General features: G+C 48.1%; 2 protein-coding genes across 7 annotated transcripts in view; one reads left to right on the top strand and one right to left on the bottom strand.

The window, feature by feature from the left end:
• Positions 1 to 9,789, top strand: part of LOC125162401 (two pore calcium channel protein 1-like) — a 62,953-nt gene extending 53,164 nt beyond the window's left edge. For all 6 annotated transcript variants that reach the window (XM_047853359.1, XM_047853358.1, XM_047853362.1 and 3 more), the window contains 8 exons: positions 1,138 to 1,202; positions 2,312 to 2,399; positions 2,952 to 3,021; positions 5,050 to 5,269; positions 5,410 to 5,500; positions 7,347 to 7,460; positions 7,695 to 7,819; positions 9,034 to 9,789. In XM_047853359.1, coding sequence (XP_047709315.1) covers positions 1,138 to 1,202; positions 2,312 to 2,399; positions 2,952 to 3,021; positions 5,050 to 5,269; positions 5,410 to 5,500; positions 7,347 to 7,460; positions 7,695 to 7,819; positions 9,034 to 9,179 — 919 coding nt within the window. In that variant the 3' untranslated portion in view covers positions 9,180 to 9,789. The remainder of the gene's footprint in view (positions 1 to 1,137; positions 1,203 to 2,311; positions 2,400 to 2,951; positions 3,022 to 5,049; positions 5,270 to 5,409; positions 5,501 to 7,346; positions 7,461 to 7,694; positions 7,820 to 9,033) is intronic.
• A 7,007-nt stretch (positions 9,790 to 16,796) lies between these two features.
• The window catches only part of BUB1 (BUB1 mitotic checkpoint serine/threonine kinase), a 46,407-nt gene continuing 41,773 nt past the window's right edge, over positions 16,797 to 21,430 (bottom strand). The window contains exons 20-25 of the mRNA XM_047853357.1: positions 20,667 to 20,782; positions 20,186 to 20,347; positions 19,863 to 20,020; positions 19,596 to 19,770; positions 18,924 to 19,030; positions 16,797 to 17,109 (exon numbers count right to left, since the gene is read on the bottom strand). Coding sequence (XP_047709313.1) covers positions 16,914 to 17,109; positions 18,924 to 19,030; positions 19,596 to 19,770; positions 19,863 to 20,020; positions 20,186 to 20,347; positions 20,667 to 20,782 — 914 coding nt within the window. The 3' untranslated portion in view covers positions 16,797 to 16,913. The remainder of the gene's footprint in view (positions 17,110 to 18,923; positions 19,031 to 19,595; positions 19,771 to 19,862; positions 20,021 to 20,185; positions 20,348 to 20,666; positions 20,783 to 21,430) is intronic.

Raw genomic sequence — 21,430 nt, 5'->3', positions numbered from 1 at the left:
GCGCATCTTATAATGAAATCTTGGGGGGGGGTGTGGAAACATCTGGTTCAGGCAAAGCTGTTATTTAGGATGTGAGTTTGAACTGACTCTAGCTAAAATGAGAATCGCAGATCATGACATCCTGGATTTGGAAAGGATCTTAGAACATCATACCCAATGAGGCAGTGCCTTCCATAGCTGCCTCAGCCCACTCCGTGGTCTTTTTATCAGAGAAGTTGGCAGATGTGGCTGGACAGTGAGACCGCCAGCAAGCTTTTTCCCACACTGGGTGTGTCACCTGTGGCCCTTTCTTCTCCAGGCTGTGTACCTCCTGGTCTTGAACTATCACCCACATGCTGTAGACCATCTCAGATGCACCGCGTGCATTGGCGGGGTTGGATCTTGGTGGTCACTGCTCTCGGTGCCAGGAAAGTCACTGGGGATGCATGTGTGGCCAAAGAGGAACTAGTTATTCTCGTCCAGTGCTTTGGCACGGCTGTCCTTTGATACTTCTGTCAGGAAGAAAAGTGACCATGTGATGAATGTCCCCTTTAATTAAAAAGTTGCAATGTACCCAGTAAAATTAATACCAAGAAAAATTATGCCATGGATTCAGAAAATGTGTCCAAGTATTCTTGCAAGGACACGGTAAAACCTTGGACTGCGAGTAGCTTGTTCTGGAGTGTTCCGCAAGACGAGCAGACATTTCTGATAAATTTTAACTTGATGAACCAGCGACGTCTTGCAATACGAATAGTACATGACGCCGAACATCACGTGATCACAACTGAGCCAGTGGTTCTTGAATTTCACTTTGGTATCCAAGGGCTTTGGATTGCAAACATGTTTCCGGAATGAATTATGCTCACAAACCAAGGTTTTACTGTATATCATTACTTTGTAAGACAAAGTGATAGGACTTGGTTGATTGCCATGAATTCCCTCGGGTGGTTCATTGGAGCAGCCAGTGAATGATCATTGGATCATTCAAATGTAGTATTTCTTGCTTCATCTCCACTGTTCTAAAAATTATGGAAATCAGTTTCATGGCCGGCTCATTGCTTCGCATGAGACTCGATTTAAAGTTTTCTTGGGATCAGTTGTGTCCTGACAGGCCCTTCCCTTGATCCTTCACCAACTTTGCTTCTGCACCATTAGGTTTGATACGCTGATCATCATCGCGGCCCTGGTGGCCACTGTGGCCAACACCACCATTCAGTCAGGTCAGTGCCACGGGCTCTTGGCTTCACCACCTCCTGGGATCGTGCATTCAATTGGTAGCCTTTGTTGAACATCCACCGTGCACCACTAAGGTGTTTGGGATGAGGCAGTAGAGATACAAGAGAATTCGTGAGAAAACGTTCCATGTTCTGAGAGGGATGGTAGCCTTGTTTGTGTTTCGCTGTATATTAGAGATTTCATTTGTATGCATCCATCATACCAGATAAGGATCTGGTCACCTCCTCTCCAAAACTGCCCTCAGTCTCATGGCTTAACCTCCATGTCCATCTTGGCCCCCTGCCCATCTCGGTCCCCTCCCATGGTCCAGCTGTAGCCGGAACTCTGCATTGTCCCTTGCCCACTGCCCTCTTGTGTCTGCACACACATTCCACCACCATTGTGCACACTCCTTCCTGTGGACACAGAGGGGTTATTGAGAGATAGTGCAACAACTTCTTCTCCTTCTTCTCCCTCCTCCTTGTCCTCTTCCTCCCCTCCTCCTCCTCCTCCGTCGTCGTCTTCTTCTTCTTCTTCTTCTTCTTCTTCTTCTTCTTCTCCTTCTATTTATTTTAACAGGAGAGAGGGGGCCGAGAGAGAGGAAGACAGAGAATCCCAAGCGGGCTCTGTGCTGAGGGCCTCCCCAACGCAGGGCTCTGTCTAACAAACCGCAAGATCGTTGACATGAGCCGAAATCAAGATTCGGACACTTAACCTACTTAGCCACCCAGGCGCCCCAAGATAGTGCAGCCTCTTAACATAACTCTATGAAATGAATATTGGGGAAGGAAGGGCTTGTTGAAATGTGTTCTGTAGAACCTGATCCACAGTCTTTCTTAAAGACGGTCTGACGTCTACACCTCCTCTCATGATTCTCTAGCTCTAGGGGTGGGAGGGCACGCCCGGTGTGGCTTTGGTGGGGGTGGGTTGGGGGGGGGTGAGTGATTCCAGGAGCACTTACTTCCTCATTGCTCAGAGCCACTGCCCTGGTCTTGAAGCCGCATCTCTCCCCAGTACTTACGGGGTCTCAGACCTCACTGAATAAAAGGGACAAGCCAGAGGCACCCATAAAATGGAATGTTACGTGATGGTGGGGTTTCTTTTTTTTTCCTAGCAAGAAAATACAACAGTCAGCAGATACTGGATATTGTGCTGATCTTGAGGATACTCCGGCTCTTAAGGATCATTGTCAGCATTCAGAGGTAAAGATGGGGCGACGTGCACTCTGGTGGTTCCCACACTGGAGCCAGCCGGAAACCCTTCCCGCCTCAGAACTATAGACGCACCCCGTTACGAAGCCAGAACGTAACCTGTACGGAGGACCTGGTGTTTGCTTGGGGCTGGGGGGCCGTGGGGCAGGGAGGGAAGTCAGGATGGTGAAGAGCACCCACGTGGCAGCTCCCTGAGGGAGCTTCTGTCACCCACTTTCATCCCTGTGACCCCTTCCCTCAACTGAGCAGGCTGCACGGTGACAGAGTAACAGCGGCTGTGGTGGCAGCTAACGCTAACCTGAGTGTGCCCGCCGACAGCCCTCGATGTAGGGGCTTTTATCATCCTTTGTCCACAGGTGATGACGATGGAGCTCAGAGAGGTTGAATGGCTCCCCCAATGGTGCACAGCTAAGAAGGCAAACTCCTGACAGGATTTAAAGAACAGATCCAGGACTGGGGGAAGGGATATTGAACCAAACCCGCCAGCCTGGCGTCAGTTTCACTTTGCGGCTTCCCTTGGGCCGCCTCTTGGTTTTATCCTAGGTTCCGGGTCATCGTGACGACCTTAATTAACATTGGGCCCACGATACTGACGTTCGGTGGACTCGTCTTGGTAAGTGGCTTGTCCTTGGTGCTGATCTACGTGAAGTAAGCGGTAAGATGCTCATTCTTGGCAACTGTCCGTAAGCCTTATTTTAAGTGAGGGAAAGAAAGGGCGCTTAAGCAAACGAGACCCACTGGTTTCTAGTACTCCTTTTTTAGAATTATCCGCTGCCTGCAGACCCTGGGCATATGCCAGTTAAGGTACACCGGCGACTGGGATAGACACCAGAACTTCCGCGGCTTAACACAGTCACAGTTTCTTTCTCGCCCACGGTCTAGGCGGGTCTTCCTGGCTGGCAGGTGCTTCCCAGGGATGTAGGTTCCTTCCGGCTCATGGCTGTGTCCCCCCCTCCCCGCCCCCACCCCCGCCCCAGACCTCAGATCCTTCTTCGTCCTGCTTGTGGCCTCAGACCCCACCGCAGGGAGGCCAGGGGGCTGGTGTCTCCCGCTCAGGAGAGATTCCGCACCGCAAAGGACGGAGCTCGGATACTGGTGGACACTCTTCTTTTTCGTTTCTGTTATCATAGTGAGAAATCCTATTAGTACAGAAGAATGAAAGGTAGACTTCCAGTCATTTCCAGCCCCCACCTGCCTCTTTCCCAGATACGACCGTTATTCAATGTTTCTTGTTCCCCTTCCTAAATATCTCTATGTCTGCAACAAGCATACCACGGACATGCATGTCTGTGTCTAGTTTATTGTTCGGTCAAATGGAATGATCCACGAAAGGGTGCGCACCTTTCTTCCACCTCCTAACCTTGTCCCACGTCCTGGAGTTCACGTGTGTCCGTGTAGGCTCTGGGAGGGTTAAGGGTCCCACCGCAGAGGAGACTCGGGAGCACATCTGACCAGCCCCTCTACTGACAGACCCCTGAGGTCGGTCTCCCCTTGTTGCCATCACAACTGACGTGGTGAGGGCCATTCTTGTACCCGCCCCTTAGTGTGCTTCTGTACGCGGATCCGCTAGGTCAAGAGGGAAATGTGTTCAAACTTTGGACGGCTTGGTGGCCAGTTGCCTTCCCAGAGAGTGCTCCCTGTGTACCCCAAACGACAGCGCGTGACAGCCTGTTTCTCCGCGCCCTCCGCACCCTAACCAGGGGTTCATTAAACACTGCCCTGTTTTCCAGTCTGACAGGGGAGAAGATGGCACCGTGTTGCTTTGACATGCGTGTCTTTCGCGTCTCATGAGGCTGAGCGCCTTCTCCGTGTTCTTTTGGACAGTTTTGCTTATCTTCCCGTGAGCAGCGTGTTCATATCTTTGGTCCATTCTTCTGTTAGTTCCTACATATGATTTGCAGGAGTGTTTTGCCGATTAAGGAAATTGGCTATTGGCAAGTTGTTTATAGTGTAATTACTTTTCCTTCTCTGTCACTTGTGTTTTGAGTTTTTCTTTCTTACCTAAAAGCTTTTTGGGTTTTTTTTTTTTTTTTTGTTTTGTTTTTTTTTTGTAGATTTTGTATGTTTTGTTATTTGTCTGTTTTGGGGGCTGTATAAAAATTGACATTAATTATATAGCCATATTTGTTAGTCTTTTATTTTACAGTATCTCATTTTTATGTCATGCTTAGTGGGGCCTTTCCCTACACACTTCTTTTCCCCCAGTTCCTTCACGGTTTGTTTTTTACATTTGACCCTTTCGACCCTTTGGAATTTATTTTGGTATAAAAAACAGGGTGAAGACACAACGTCGCTATTTTTTTTTCCTGGGGGACCAACCATTATGTATTGAGTATTTAACCCACTAACTTGCTAGAAGCTTTGGTTCTGATGCATAAGCCCATGGGAGAGGTCACGGTGTGGTCCAGCTGGCTGTGTGTCCTCTGTCCCTCCACGGACAGCTCAGGCTTCTCCAGCAGAAGAGCCGATCAGTCCGCCCCCTAACCCCCACCTCCACCCCCACCCTGACACTGCCTGGGACTCATCCCTTTCTGCTGGGCGCACAGACTAGCAATGTCCCCAGCCGGTCTCTCCAGCCCGCCCCTCGCCCCGCAATTCTGCAGCTCGGCGCGCCCCCTGGTGACCAGTGCTGCTGTCCTAGGTGGTCTACTATGTGTTCGCTATCATCGGGATGGAAGCGTTCCATGGCAAAGTCCGGTTCTCTGACCCGAATTTCACCAGTCCTGATGCTCTGGTGTGTGGGAACCCAGCCTTGAAAGATTCAGCATTTGCCCGAGACAGGTACTGCAAGAACAACTTCAACGACCTGGCCTCCTCGTTCATCGTGCTGATGGAGCTCACGGTGGTTAACCAGTGGCACGATATCCTTTCTGAGACGGGCCCGGCTGCCTCACCGGGGCTTCTTGGGGTGGGGCAGGGGGGTGGCGCCGAAAGTGACTTCCAGGAGCATCGGGGCGGCACCTGCCGAGTTCCCTGCAGGTTGACGTCCTTAGCCTCCTACTCCTCGCGGGCGGCTTTGCCCTCGTGACTCACCAGGCGGCGAAGCTGTACTTCATCGGCTTCCACATCGTGGTCGTCATTCTCATCGTTAAGTGAGTCTGCTCCCGCCACGCTGGCCGATTCCACATCTCCTCCCTGAGCACGTGTAACCGCTTTACCTCCCTTCTCCCGCGTTCCGTCCACCTGCTGTACGTTGTGGGTCGGCACTGGAAGGGACACAAGTCTTACTTGTGTCCACATTTGTGCCCTGGTTGCCTGCCAGTGCGGTGCACCTCTGTGCATAACACGCATCTCATAGTCTCAGAGGTTGTTGGGGTCAGAAGGACTCTGGGGTCCTGGCCGGTCTCCCTCCCCTCCCCCGCCCAGACCGAATCCCTTTAGAGCATCCCTGTGAATGCCGATCACCCTCGGCTCCAATCCGTCCTCCTGCTGGCTCCTTCGAGCCTCAGAGTCTGTTCCCTTGTACAGCTACGGTCCCTCCCTGTCCTTGCGCGGGTACAATGGAGCCGTGTCCCCCGATACAGTCCCTTCGTTGGTTCCAGTTCCGGTCCTGGCTGCTCTTCCAGGAGGGAACGCAGCTACTGTTTGACAGCTGCTGTGACACCCCACCACCACTCCAGAGGGTTTCTGTTCCAGCGTCTGTTCATGCTTCACAGTCTCTGGGTCTAGCTCCTTAGTTCCTCGTGGGACCCGGAGCTGAGTCCCCTTGATCACGGGAATGCTCTTCCAGAGAGGTTTCCCGACTGCCATACCCCTCGCACGGCGGTGCGCCTGCAGCCCCTGGGGTGACCTCCCGGCACCACACCGTCCTTGTCACGTCAGGCCTGCTTTGGCCAGCCACCACTTTACTGACTTTGGCTTGGGAACGACTCAAGAATCCTGGCCGAGGCGGGGAGGGGAAGAAACCCCGTGGGTGGCTCCAATCAGGCCTGCTCGTCCTTACACAGCCTGAATGGAACACGTAGTGGGAACAAGAGAGAAACACCTCCCTGGGTGGCTCTTACAGAGGTTGCTGGAGCGCTGGGACCCATCAGGGCCAACAGCGTGGAAGGCTGTAGGGACGTTCCTGGTCCTCTCCTCTCAAAAGTATGTGGGCGCCGTGGGCCCCCTGGGCTCCATCATCATCACTGTTAAGGCAGAAAAGGTGAAGGGTCTGAGATTCCTCCCTGCCTGCACGCCAGCAGGTCAATCCGCGCGTATATACATACCACGCGTACACACAGGTAGAAGGTACGGCACCTTGGGTCAGAGACAAAGACGCTGTATTACTCATGGCGAAAGCAGCGGCAGAGCAATATCCCGTGTCCGTTCCCCGAACCTTCGTCCACAATGAGCAGTGTGGTGAGCACCGCCTGGGGTGGGAATGCAGGAAGGAGCTCCAGAATGAGGAAACTGATCTTAGATAGGGCGGCTGGGGACCTGCCCATCCCCCCCCTCTGGAGAGGGAGAAAGGGACTTTAGTTTCACCTGGAGTGGAAGCAGGCCCCCAGGGAGGGCAAGGTGAGTCTTTGCTGCCCTGGGCTCTCTCTGTAGGGGAGGCGTTGTTGAGCTTTACATCCTGGAATGTCTCGGGGGACAAGCATTCCTGAGTCGGCTCTCTGTGCCTTTGCTCAGACAGCCCAGACTGTGCAGAACCTTGAGATATTCATAGAGAATTGTCTACCAACAAATACTTGGCCTAAGCTTCCCCTAGAAACAAACCCATTTTCTTTTTTAATATTCACCGTTTAAAGAGGTTATAAAAGAAGAATGGTTTTCCAAGTGAATGAAAGTTGTGCCCAATCCTCGAGAGATACTGTTTGTCATTCCTCCCTTCTGTGTTGTATTTTCTTTGCAACAATAGGCTGCCTTTTTATTTAGGCTCACACACTCTTTGGGTCCAGGCTTCCCTGTCACCTGGACCTCGGCTAACGCCCTCTACCTCTTCCTCTCTCCCAGTATTTTCATAGCATTCATCTTGGAGGCATTTTTTGTGGCATATTCCTTAGAGAAAAGTGAAGTAGAAACTGCTATCGAGAAGAAGATTCAAGAGCTCGGAGTGGGAATCCAAGAGTGAGTATTGTGTTCCCCTTCGTGTAGCTCACAGACCTTTAGAAGCGGACTGGCCACGTTTAATCTCTAAGTGTCTCGTGGCACCCAGCCTGGTCCTGTGGGTCAGTTCTCCGGGACCTTCACTGTCCGGAGCCCTGGATGTGGCTGGACAGTAACACGGGGCCTCGGCTGGGAGGACACAGGCGGGACTCAGCTGAGGGACCTGACCCTGTTCATGTCTCTTCCTCCTTGAAGAGAAGAAATGCAGGACGGGAAGCTCGTTGATAATGTGGATGCTAAGGACAGTGGCTTTAGTGGGGACGGTGGAGACAACAAAAGGAAGGACCTGAAAGGCTTGTACTTCAGAATTGCATCCAAAAGTAAGTTTTAAGGGTGCCTAGGAGGCTCAGTTGGTTAAGCACCTGACTCTTGATTTTGGCTCAGGTCATGATCTCACAGTTTGTGATTTCGAGCTCCACGTCGGGCTCCACACTGCTATCGCAGATCCTCTCTCTCTGCCCGTCCCCTGCTTGTGCTCTGTTTCTCTCTTTGTCAAAATAAGTAAACTTGTTTTAAAAAAGTAAGTTTTAACCCAATGCAAAACTTCCTCCGATCCATGCTTCTCACTGCAGCCAGAAAGATGTTTTCTGAATGCAAATCTGACCTTCGGTGTCTTAAGGATAAAGACAAGGGCAAGGGGCGCCTGGGTGGCTCATTCTGCTGGGCGTCCAACTCTGGCTCAGGTCATGATCTCACGGTTCATGGGTTCGAGCCCCGCGACGGGCTTTGTGCTGACAGCTCAGAGCCTGGAGCCTGCTTCGGATTCTGTGTCTCCCTCTCTCTTCCTGCCCCTCCTCTGCTTGCCCTTTCTCAAACATTAAAAAAATTAAAACAAAACCAAAAAGACAAGGTCCCTTGTCATGGCCGCTGCAGCCCATATGTATGCCTGGTCTCTCCTTCTCTTTCTCAGCCTTTCTTCCTTCCCTCTGTGACTCACCATGCTGGCTGCATGTCATTGATCTTTGAGTGACTGTTTGGTGACCGTCTGTCTTCCTTGTAGACTCAAAGCTTCCTGTCGGGTGCAGGGCCATGTCTTCTTGCCCTCCACTGTATCCCCAGGGCCTCACGATGTGCCCGGGGACATGGGGGCCCTCAACACCTATTTCCTCAGCCATTTTATTCTCAGCGAATTAGCGGTTGGCTGAATAACCCACAGCAACCTGCGTGTCAGTTTGGTCTCTGGCCGAGGCGCGACCTCCGAGTGAGCAGCTCAGCATGGCCTGCGGGAGCGGTGGCGTGAGCAGGGCGCCCTTACCAGGCGTCACCCTCCCCCATCCTCCAGGGAGCACCTTCTCCTCGGGCTCTAGAGCTCTGGGTGGCTGAGGAGCACAGTGGGGTCCGCACCAGCACAGATGAGTGGTTCTTTCCTGACTTTTTTATCCTTTCTTCCAAAGAGCGCTTGGCTAGCCATGCTTAGAGCATTGTCTTCGACTCAGGGGCCATCCTTCCGGAAAGCCCAGCTCTGCCCGGGCCGAGTTTTCCCCTTCCAGCCCCAACAGGTGCCAGTTCCGTGTGCCTTTCTCCCTCCTCCTAGAGTACAGGACCGTGGACGCCTTGCTGCAGCAGATGTTTGAGTCTGAAATTGCCCCAGAGGAGGAAGGCCCTTCGTTGGATGAGATTCTGAACTTTTCACCTGGTGACCTATATCCCAAGAATCCCAATTTCGAAAACAGTGCGTGATCCTGGACCTTTAAGGGTGCACACGTGGAAACCAAGCTGGGCGGCCATCCCTTCTGGCTTATTCTATCTAGAGGTGATTTTCCCAGCCCAGGTCGCTCTGTGCTGTGACCAGCCTGCGCATCGGCCCCTCCTGCCCTGAGCCACCAGCTGAAAGGTGTGGAAAGGCTGCTTCCGAGTGCCCCGCCTGGGGTTGTTCTGAGGTCTGATCAGGGCAGTAAGGAGGGGGAAATCTTGGAAGAGATTTTGAGGGGCACTGATCATACACATGGACCTACCCGTGTGACGTCCCTTCAGTGGGTGTGTAAAAGCTTTTCATTTATTTTTATGTGATATTTTGCGATTCTATTAAATCACATGCTACAGTGTTACGTGAATGAATTTTGAATATTTACATATGGTAAAGGAATAGATCTAATACAGTAGCTTTTAGATGTGGTGTTTATTCAAAATGAAGGAAAACATGAATGCGAAAATAAAATTCTGTCACAGTTGCTTCTTTTTCCAGGGAAGGCTCTCAAAGCTTCTTTTTTTTTTTTTTTTTTTTAACGTTTATTTATTTTTGAGACAGAGACAGAGCATGAACAGGGGAGGGGCAGAGAGAGAGGGAGACACAGAATCCGAAACAGGCTCCAGGCTCTGAGCGGTCAGCACAGAGCCCGACGCGGGGCTCGAACTCACGGACCGTGAGACCGTGACCTGAGCCGAAGTCATACGCTTAACCAACCGAGCCACCCAGGCGCCCCTCTCAAAGCTTCTTAATGTTTATTTTTAAGAGACAGAGACAGAACGTGACGGGGGGAAGAGGCAGAGAGAGAGAGGGAAACACAGAAACTGAAGCAGGCTCTAGGCTCCGAGCTGTCAGCACAGAGCCCAACACGGGGCTTGAACCTGTGAACCTGAGCCGAAGTCGGACGCTTCACCGACTGAGCCACCCAGGCGCCCCCTCTCAAAGCTTCTTTAATTACATTACAATGATAGCTAGCTTTTGAGTAAATCAGTCTCCGAGGTCACTTTCTCCAGCTGGAAGTCTCCCAGTGCGGTGATGTGCTCCTTCCGGGAAATTAAAAGGGACTTATCTTATTTATTAACCGAATTTCTAACTGTGGTAAAATACCCATCACATAAAAGTTACCATCCTAACCAAGTCTAAGTGTATATAGTTCGATAGTTTTAAGCATATTGACACTGTTGTGCAATGGGTCTCCAGAACTTTTTGTCTTCCCAAATGGAACCGCAACCGGTCAACGTCAACGGCAACCCCCTCTTTCCGTGCCCCCCTCCCCGCCCCGCCCCTGGAAACCACCATTCTGCCTTCCATCTCCAGGACTCTGACCCTTGTGCCTCGCAAGTGCATTTGAGCGAGCGTAATCCTTTGTGAGTTGTCAGGGTATGACTCATTCTTCTGTACCTTGTCACGGGCCCCACTATAAAGGGGCCCATGACCTGAGGTGCAGTGAGACCTGAGTCATGTGTCACGTCGGGGTAACATCTGACGCTGGCTGGGGAGGGATTTCTTTTCCTTGGTTCTGAGGGTGACCTCCGGTGTAGGAGCAGGGCCAAGGTTTCGGGCACCCACTCTGGGGCCAGGTCGCCCAGTATCATACCCCGGCTCCCCACCGAGCGGGCTGCTTCATCTCTCTGTGCCCCGTTTGCTCACGTGCGCTTGGGGTAAATGGCACCTCCATCCCAGGAGTGTAGGAGTGAAGGAGGATGAGGACCAGTGGCACCCCGACCCAGCCTCTTCAGCGTTTGCTGTTACAGATTGCTGTTCCTGGTTTAAAGCCATGCCTGGGGTCTGGCGTTGGTGCTTTAGAATTTTCTTACCATGACGCACCCCAGGAGGTGGGGCATTGCTGACCCCTCTGAGGGGATTCATGGAGCCCTGCCATCCTTCGGATTGCTCCTATTTCTTTGTATATCTAACATTTATTGTGATGTCAAGTATGACACTAAATGTGGCGGGTGACAACTTAATTTCTGGGCGTTTTTCGATGACAAACTATGCAGTCATTGTAAAAAAAAAACAAACCCAAAAAACAACTCAATGCCGAAATACAGTAAAAAGACAAAAGTTGTTCTTTCTTCTTCCTTCTCCTGACACCCACCTCCCCTTCATTCTTGCACTGACAATCGGACACCCCCCCTTCCCAGTGGTGGTGCTGAGTTTGTTGTGTATCCTTCTGGAAACAGATCTACCCATTTACAGTCATGTGTATCATGCATATGAATATAGGGTATATGGCTGACCCTTGAGCAACATGAGGGGGTAGGGTTGCAAGTCTGCATAAACTTTTGACTCCCCGCCCCCCACCCCCCCAGGACCAGACTTTGCTAATAGCCTACTGTTGACCAGAAAAGCCTTACCAATAACATAAACAGTTGATTAACACGTAATTCACATGCTATGTGTATTATATACTATATTCTTACAATAAAGTAAGCTAGAGAAAAGAAAATGTTAAGGAAGTCATAAGGAAGGGGTGCCTGGCTGACTCAGTGGGTGGAGCATGAGACTCTTGATCTCCGGGTCATGAGTTTGAGGCCCACATTGGGTGTAGAGGTTAAGTAAATAAATTAAAAAGAAAAGAAAGTCATACGTAAAATACATTTACAGTACTATACTGTAATTATTAAAAAAATCTGCTTATGTGTGTACCTGCATAGTTCAAACTCATGTTATTCAAGGGCCAAAGGTAATTGCATTTCTTATTCTAAGAGGGATGTCATGACGTTTTTCCTACGTATTATTCAAGAATCTTTTTTTACTTACCAGTGTTTTTTATTGAGATACGTGTGTGTTTGTATATACGCACACACAAAACGCTATCAAATGTTCTGTACCATCAGCGTTTCGTGATTCATTGAAAGCTTTACTTATTCATAGACCTATACATTGTTCCACGTGTTCAACATTAAACGGTAACAGAGTAAACCTTGTCACGTAATTTTCTTCATGTGTGACTCCCTTGGGTGGGAGAGACTGGATCCCGGTACTATGGATGTGCAGCAGCCCCCAGGGCCACCAGGGGGCCCCCACGGCCCCCCGCCTCCGTGAACAGTCTCAGAGCAAGGGGAACAGGAAGGAGTTGTGGCTGTGATTGACATCTTTCTCCAGGTCTGTCTTCTGCCTTTCAGTGAACTTGTCACCCCCACGTTTTGTCCCAGCTGGACACTTCATTCCTGTCTCCCCGGCAGGGGGATGGGACGACATGACTGATTAGACCTGCGGGCCGTGAGCCCAACTGGGGCCTGTACCTCACGGGTCTTGCCCTGGGGAGCAGTCTCTGTGTCTTCTCCACCACTGAGAATGGCAGCAATTCGAACATCCTGGAAGCCTTCTGTGGAGGATGGCAGGGTCAGTGCCCGCATGGGATCGCTTACCCCCAGACTGTAACAGGAGCTTGAAATCACTTGTTTCCTCTCAACTGTGTGTGTGGGTTTTCCGTTACAGCACCTTGGCCTGCCTGTAGCCTACCCAGCCCAGAAATGGGTTTGTCTGAAACATTCTGGAATGGAGCCGACGGACAGGTGGACTGACTTGAGGGATCAGGGAAATGGACGACCAAGGACGCTGACCTCCTGGGATGAATGGCAGAAAAAGGTGTGAGTGATAGCTTTGCAGGTGAACTTACACTGGGCCAAATGCCCGGCTCTTCAGGGGCTCTTACTTCTGATAGGCAGGAGTTATGCTTGTAGTTCCTTCAGGTCTTAGGAAAAGTAAATTTTAGAATCATTGCGTTAGACCACAGATAAAATCCAGAGGGAAAGGGCACTGGTAACAGTAATCTCTGAACTTCCTACGTGAGCAGATTTTTTCTTAGAATGTGGAGCTTGGGGCCAAGAATGAATAGGAAATGCCTGGACCCAAGATAGATATTAAATTGGAATCTATGCCGAGTCTAGCCAAAGTTTGAGCACTTGGGATTACTTGCACCCCTGCTCAGCTTTTCAGGAGACACAGATATTGAATAAGACCCAGCCCCATCCTCAGGGAAACTTCGGTCTCAGCGGAGTGAGCCCGAAGTTTCCTCCCTCCCAGAGCTGACTTCGGATGCCTCATCCATTTCAGTTGCCCTTTAGATGCACAGCTTGTTTCCTTGTGCAGGTAAACAGTGCATGTGTGCGTGTGTGTGCGTGCGTGTGCAATCCAGACAACTGATTTATAATTAAATGAAGATGGTTGCTATCGTTTGTACTAGGTAATGGACAAAACAAAACAAAACGAAAACTATTTGGCTGAAGTGCTTAAAGTAGCTTACTTTGTTCAGATGGAGCCTTTCTCCCTGGAGACAAGGCCGTTGCTAGGAAATCAGACTGTGAAGTTTATTTAAGTAAAGCCCTTGGCATAGATCAGACACCAGATGGGCGACAGCAGTGCTGAGATGACACTGTGGTCAGGTCAAGGTTGCTGGTGCGAATAGCATGGACGATATTTGGAGTGTGAGAGAACCTGACAACCCAGTAACAGCAAATGGGTGGATGGGAACAAAGGACAAGTCAGTAGGGGCTGGATGCCAGCGTGCCTGGGTGGCTCAGTTGGTTGAGCGTCCACTTCGGCTCGGGTCATGATCTCATGGTTTGTGAGTTTGAGCCCCGCGTCGGGTTCTGTGCTGACAGCTCGGAGCCTGGAGCCTGCTTCGGATTCTGTGTCTCCCTCTCTCTCTGCCCCTCCTGCTCACACTCTTGTCAATCTCTCAAAAACAAACATTAAAAAAAGTTTTCTTTAATAGGGGCTGGACACCAAGTGTCCTCCCTGCCCAGACTGAAGGCACCCACAACGGCCTTTCCCAGATGGACACGTTTCGCTCTTAGTTTAGTAAACAGCACCCTTATCTTTTCTTGTCTTGTTTTCCTTTGAAAACAGCCACTTTTGAAAGAAAAAAAAACAAACCACAATCTTGGTTTATCAGTGCTCGGTTATTTTGACACTTTCAGAATAAATGTAATTTTAGTTTGTTTGAGGAGGTCTGTCCCTTTTCAGCTTCCTTCCAGATTGAGTGTGTAATCAGTCATGTAGATTACATTTTTTATTTTCAAAATAAAGCATATTTTGGGGTCCCATTCTATTAATTTATCCTGCAGACACATTTGCACATGCACTCAACTTTTTTGTAGCAATAAAACGGTGAAACCAATGGTCTGTAAATAGAGGACTGGTTAAATCAATAAATTCACACAGAGGAATGGCAGAGAGCTGGACCAATACAGATGGGAAGATGGGCAAGAAAAAAGTGTCCTAATACATTGTGCGAGAAGAGATGGATGGGTACTTCTTCAACGTGACTAAAAACCCCTCACTGGATAAACATGAGAAGAGCTCCCGCTAAAGCAGGAGGCCGGGCTGCCCAGCGCCACCACTGTTTAGCCCTTTCCTAGTGGTCCTAGGCCAGCGAGAGAAGAATCACCAGCGAAAAACTGGGAAAGACATAAACATGATTTTCATACGGGGCGCCTGGGTGGCTGAGTTGGTTAAACGTCCGACTTCGGCTCAGGTCGTGATCTTATGTTTCGTGGGTTCAAGCCCCACGTTGGGCTGTCTCCTGACAGTTCAGAGTCTGGAGCCTGCTTCTAATTCTGTTTCCCTCTCTCTCTGCCCTTCCCCCACTCACGCACTGTCTCTCTCTCTAATATAAATAAACGTTAAAAAATTAAAAAAACCCATGATTTTCGTAGTGATGACTAGTTACTGGGAAACTTCAAAAGAACCATCTGAAAAGCTTTTTACAGAAACCAATAGGGTTCAGATGCTCAAACTACCACCTAGAAAGAAATAGGAAACTAGATCTGATTTAAGCAGTCAAAAGCTTAGTCTTAAGTATTTATTTTAAATATTTTTAAATGTTTATTTATTTATATTGTGAGAGAGCGTGAGCAGGGGAGGGGCAGGAGAGAGAAAGGAGAGACAGAATTCCAAGCAGGCTCCATGCCGTCAGTGCAGAGCCTGACGTGGGGCTCGACTCACTAACCGTGAGATCAGGGCCTGAGCCGAAACCGAGAGTGGGATGCTTAACTGACTGAGCCACCCAGGCGTCCCTAGTCTTAAGTATTTAAATGAGTACTAGTATCAAAAAATGAGAGCACTTTTTTTGTATTTCTCAACTGAGAATGGCATTTTGAGACACAAAAGCCAAAAAAGGCCATTTGAAACTTTATAAATCAGAGTATAAAACAAACATTTCTTAAATTCGTGGAAACAGGGGCGCCTGGGTTGTGGCTCAGTGGGTTGAGCTTCTGACTTCAACTCGGGTCATGATCTCGCGGTCTGTGAGTTCGAGCCCCGCATGGGGCTCTGGGCTGACAGCTCGGAGCCTGGAGCCTGCTTCGGATTCTGTGTCTCCCTCTCTCTGCGCCCCATCCCCACTCATGCTGTCTCTCTCTGTCTTAAAGATAAATAAAACATTAAAAAAAAAAATCTTAAAAAAAAAAATTCGTGGAAACAGAAATCTTGAGTTCCGAGACAGATGACAAAGTGGGACAAATATTTGTACCTCACATTTGTACCTCACATACCTGCTCCTTCAGGTTCACCTGAAAAAGATCAAAATGGAAAGGGGACAAAGACTAGAGAGTTCACAGAAGAACACACATAGCGCTTGAATATATTTGGCCTCATTTCAGAAGAGAATGCAAATGGACAGAGTAAGGAGATACCATTTTTTCCACGTCAGAGCAGCGTATGTGGAGAGAGCCTGATCCGTGCTTTTAGCGCAGGCGTAGGGGAACAGATGTTCATTCGTGCTGGCGCAGCCTGTATGGGGGCTATTTGCAGATCCTGACACAAAAGTTTAAATGCATACACCTCTGACCCAGCGATTTCGTTTCTAGGAATTTACAGATACATCGTATAACGAAAATATTATACAGCCCTTAACAAAAATGAGACCATCCTCTATGTAGTAAATATTCTATATATTAAATTAAAAAAAAACCCTAATTATGCTAGTTAAATATGAAAAGTGTACAGAAATAGGCTTAGAATCATTTTGGGAAAGATTTAAAAGTGGGTCATGGCTGCTTCTGGAATGGGGTACCTGCTGGGTGGGAGTAAGGGAGGAGGCGGCTCACTGTGCTCCTGAATTGGGAGTTGCCTCAACTTTCTTTACATCATAATACTAAGGAAAGAAGGAGGAAGGCCTGGAGGAAGGCTGTTCAGTTCCGTTTATAGGACCCTTCCGGCTTTAAATGTCAAAAAATGCTAAGTTGCCTGTTATACAGCTTATGAGACTATTTTCAGGATGGGGGATACTCTTTTGAATGGTACTTTCCAAAAAAAAAAAAAAAAGAGGAAGAAGCTTAAGATTTATAACCGTAATATTTCCTATGGACAGCACTGAAGAACAGGTACCATAAAGAACGGTCAAATTCTATCCATAAAAATTTGAAGTCCTTTGAATATCATTTGAAAAATTTTTGTCTATTTTATACAAATATAAACCCTCAACTTAGTAAAAAGCTGTCTTGCTTTTTGGCTAAAGTGAACAGGTTGGTATTAAAAGTGACTTCAGGGAATGGTCACATCCAACTTAGTTTCACGAAGGCTTGCATTTCAAGTGCCACCCGCCCCATCAGCCTGCTATACTTTGTTGAAATATTTGTAATGACTAGGTCACATGGACATATGTTGTAGACTTTATTTTTAAGAAATATTGACATAAACAACAAGTGTGGAAAACATCAAGGGTCACAGTGAGTACGCGAGCATTTACAAAGTGATTTTTAGGGAATGTCCGAATTTTATTTTCGAGAACGCTTATATTCTAAGAGCAGTACGATCAGCCTGTTACGTAGGGTCTTAATCTTGTTTGTATAGTGTTGTTGAAATATTTTCCTCAGCTTTTGCCTTAACAGATCCAAGGATGGAAGATGATGACAATCTGGAATATTCAACATGATGTGAAAAAATTCACTCCACATATCCAGATGAGGAAGCCTGGAGAGACAACGCATGGATACAAGAGAAAATGTAGTGTGCAACACGTGGGGCCACCTCACTCCTGCCTCTGGCTTCCACATGCTCGGACGGCTGAATAGAACTTCATCTAAACACATTATAATGCACCAAGAATTGGAATCTATTATAGGTAAGAGAAACTGAAGATCTAATTAAATGTACACACCTTACTCCAAAAAAATGACTGAAGTAGCTTAGAAATAATAGCTCTTCAGTGAAGAACTGTCCGTCGGTCGGTCTATCTATCTATCTATCTATGAAAATCGATCTATTTTCGGCTAGCATTATATACCATACTCCCAGAATCTGCCAATCTGGCCGAATGGTTCTGATGGGCCTAACTGCATATGTGCCGGGACCAGGTAGGCAGGCTGGACTACCCAGAATAGAGTTCAGATTCAGAGTTCCAACTACTGTGATCATTAAAATTAACTGTGAAAACCCCACAGCATGGAGATAAGGCACTGGGGAAAAAGCAGAATACAACTAGATTTGAGTTTCAGACAGAATATTCAGCCCATTACTATCAGGCCTGCTGAGGGTTAAGATTTTTCTCTACACTGGTGGTCAGAGACAGAAGCCTTCTGAAAAACCCTCTGGTCCTTTGATTATGAGCGAGAGAAGGAATAGAGTATTTACTAAATTTGATGACTCATTATGCAGAATAAACCATAGCTATAAGTTTTCCTTCAGGGCCTGGATCTAATCTTATTTATAAACTGGCACTACATTTTGTAAAATTACCGCCAACTGCTTTCGTATTTTTGGTCGGGCTGTGTGGGTGTGGGTGGGAGGGCTGGGGGAGTCCCAGCTTAAATTTCTTCAAGATGAACATGTGAAATTCCATTAGACTTTTTGCACGCTAAAGGCAAGTGTCCTTTCCTGCATATGTTTTTATACCTCAAAAAAAGTTAAGAGAAGTTTAACTGATATAGTGAATCTGCATGTACCAAATCCTTGAACATTATTATAGCTTATTCACGTGACTCTATTAAGAGAGACATCCATGTTCCCAGAAAGAGCTCTAGTCTAGTCATTAATTTTCACTATGATTTTATAGATGAGAAAACAGTCTTACAGAAACTACAGTCACACAGAGATAGGACCTAAAAGCCTATCCTGTGACAGACAGCTGCCTCATCATATGACTTCATAATTTACAGAGCACTTCCACGTACACGATTTCCTTTGCTTCTTATGAGAAACATCTTAGGAGGGGCGCCTGGATGGCTCAGTTGGTTAAGCGTCCGACTTGGGCTCAGGTCATGATCTTGCAGTTCGTGTGTTCGAGCTCAGAGCCTGGAGCCTGCTCTTCTGTGTCTCCCCCTCTCTCTCTCTCTGCCCTTTCCCTGCTTACACTCTGTCTCTCTCCCTCTCAAGAATAAACAAACATTAAAAAAAAGTTAAAAAAAAAAAACATCTTAGGAAAGTACGCTCGGCATTATTCTCATTTACAAACGCGAGAAAACCAGCAAAAGCTTGAGGCTCAGTGACACCAGGTGGTCTCTCTAAAGGGTAAAGAGGAACATCTGAGGGCGTACAGGATGCTGACCGTGTGGCCAGGAGCTTTCACTGGAGGACATCGGCTGCCCCACACTGTCTGGGATCCGGGAACAGCAGCAGCGGGGCTTTGTACCCTGCTCACTGGGCCCCGCGTCCAGGACTGTGCTGCCTCACCGCACCTCCCAAGGCAGGGCTTTTCCACGCAGTGGCGGAGATCTGTTCTCCACCAGACGGAACCCAACATTCCACCATGCGTGGTCTTTCACTGTGGCACCAACGCGAATACTCACCTCCTAAAAAGACCTTCGGGCTTCCAAACTCCTCCTTCGTTTTTCACTTTCATGTAAGTGCCAAAAAGCATGCAGTACACTGTTGCGGCCACTCCAAAGTAATCAAGCTACAAAGGAAACGTAAGGCACGTGTGACCAAAATAGTCATGCGCACAAGAGTACATGAAGAGGTCTCTCTAACTTACGCAGCAAGTAGATAACCACAGGCTTTTACTTTTAAGTAATTTTGGAAGAAATAGATAAATAGCTTATTCAAACCCCCACCGAAATGCCCTGCTGAGTAATGCCTGCGTGGGCTTTGCTGGAGGCTTCCCGGCCGCCGCCTCTTGAGGCAGCCCCTGGGAAAGCCGTTCTCCCTGAGCCACTGTGTGCTTCTCAAGTCCTCCGTTCTGTCTAGGGGCAAACGCAGTGCTCCAGCCTGTCTTCCACACGGGCAGCCTGGAGTCTTCCCACCTCCCTCCCCTGCGGCTCTGGTGGCTGGTCTCCACCTGCCCTCCGAAGCCTCTCGCCATGGAATATGTGTGCAACTGAAAACACTGGAGCATGGTCTTAACTCCCAGCACAGAAGAGGATGAGACCGGCTCAAACTAACTACAGCCCCAAGTTCATTTGTAAAATATAGTCAGTATGATAAAGGAATCAATTCTCAACTCTCTCACTTCAGTTCCGTACCTGGTAGTTCCATGGTTTGTTGCTGAGCATCTCAATACACTGAAAACCAGACGTTTCACACCTTGCTGTAAATGTAGTTCCTTTCGGAAAAAGTTTCATATCTATACTCTGCCCCAGGTCAATCAATGCCAAGCCAGCAGATATATCATCATCGTCACCATCCTGTTCCAAAAATCTATATTAAACACAAACAAGGGCCGGGCGGCATGAGCACAAATAATGGAAGGCTGCTGGGAAACAGAACTGCATTGAAAGTGCAACACTTGCCTGTTTCCGAGTATGAAATTGTCTGGCTTAATGTCTCCATGAATAATTTCACAGCTGTGCACTTGTTCGATCATGTAGAGCATTCTGAGCGCGAAAGAGAGGACTAGAGCTTGAGGCATCACCTTTTCAGGGGTATTTTTATAGAGATTGATTGCATTCTAGAAACAACACAGAGCGGAATCCTGAATTGGTTGCACAGGATTAATGAGATTAATGAAACAATCCCACCTGCCACTCCGACAGAAGCTCCAACCACAAAAGGTACGAGCAGGGCACAGGCCAAAAACGTGCTTCCAAATCATGTTCGCATCAAATTCACTCACCAGCAACGTGCCGTAGCTGTAGAGATCGCCTACCAACACACTGCCATTCTGGAATAAGTGGGCGGAATAGAATTTGATGAACATGTGTCGCGTGTTTGGCTTTAGTCGCTCCATCAGCTGGGTCCCGATGTAGAATTCCCAGGGGTTGGCAGGCTTCTGGACCTGCAAGTCAGGTGTGTGACATTCACATCCAGTCTCACATTCTGGAAAATGACAGCCAGAAAGCAACGTGTACCCCAACAAACGACGTGGGGTAGAAGGTGATGACAAGCTACGGACTGTTGCCGAAGCATGGGGTCTGCTGTGAGGTCATTTGCGGCAAGGCCATCCCGAATCTTTGCTGGACAGTTTATGCTTCTTAATTGTGGACTACAGACCCAAACGAAGTCACTGTTGTCTCGAGAGAGAAAAAAGGGGGCTGACGAACTCAAGTCCTAAAATTCATTTGTACCCTACACAAAAAACTGCTCAGATTATTTACCTTTAAAACGAACTTCTGTTTATTTTTGGCATCGTTCATATCTCCATGGGTAACTTCATAGACTTGGGCAAAGGCCCCTTCTCCAAGAAGGTGATCGACGTAGACCAGCAAAGAACCTTAGAAGACAGATGTGTCAGAGTGGGGAAAAAAAGGTTCAAAACATCATTTTTGGTAAATTGTGTATTTGTAGAATTTTCTTGGCGCTTGTTTGCCTTCATACATAAAAATGGATATAGCTCCCTCAGGAAATGTTTTCCTTGCGTTAAACAGAAGTTAAATACCTGCCACAAGACAGCCTCCCTTTTTACATGGCATGTGGGGGGACCCAAGGCAGCACTGCTGGGCACCGGGCCTGCCACTTTACGGCAGGAGCGGGCAGACATCCTCTCTTTGCCAATATTCTCAGGTTTAAAGGGGTGATACCTGCACTGCGTCCTTGGCAAGACTGCTGATCCTGTAAAGTGCTGAACAAAGCTCTACGTACACCTTTGAAAAACGCCAAGTGTTTTACACTGGGACACAAAGCGCAGAGTATAACTGTACCAATATTTCTCATAGAATACTTAACATTTTTTTATTAAAGTAAAAATTTTATTTTAGATAGTTTTCAATTTACAGAAAAGCTGCAAAGATAGTACAGTTTGTTTGCTCTGCATCCAGTTTCTTCTATTGTTAACTTTCTTTTATTTTCTGTATTTTTTTTTAACATTTATTTATTATTGAGAGACAGAGCATGAGCAGGGGAGGGGCAGAGAGAGGAGGAG

The sequence above is a fragment of the Prionailurus viverrinus genome, chromosome A3 (assembly GCF_022837055.1).
Source record: "Prionailurus viverrinus isolate Anna chromosome A3, UM_Priviv_1.0, whole genome shotgun sequence".
Lineage (NCBI taxonomy): Eukaryota > Metazoa > Chordata > Mammalia > Carnivora > Felidae > Prionailurus > Prionailurus viverrinus.
This window is presented reverse-complemented; position numbering and strand designations above follow the sequence as displayed.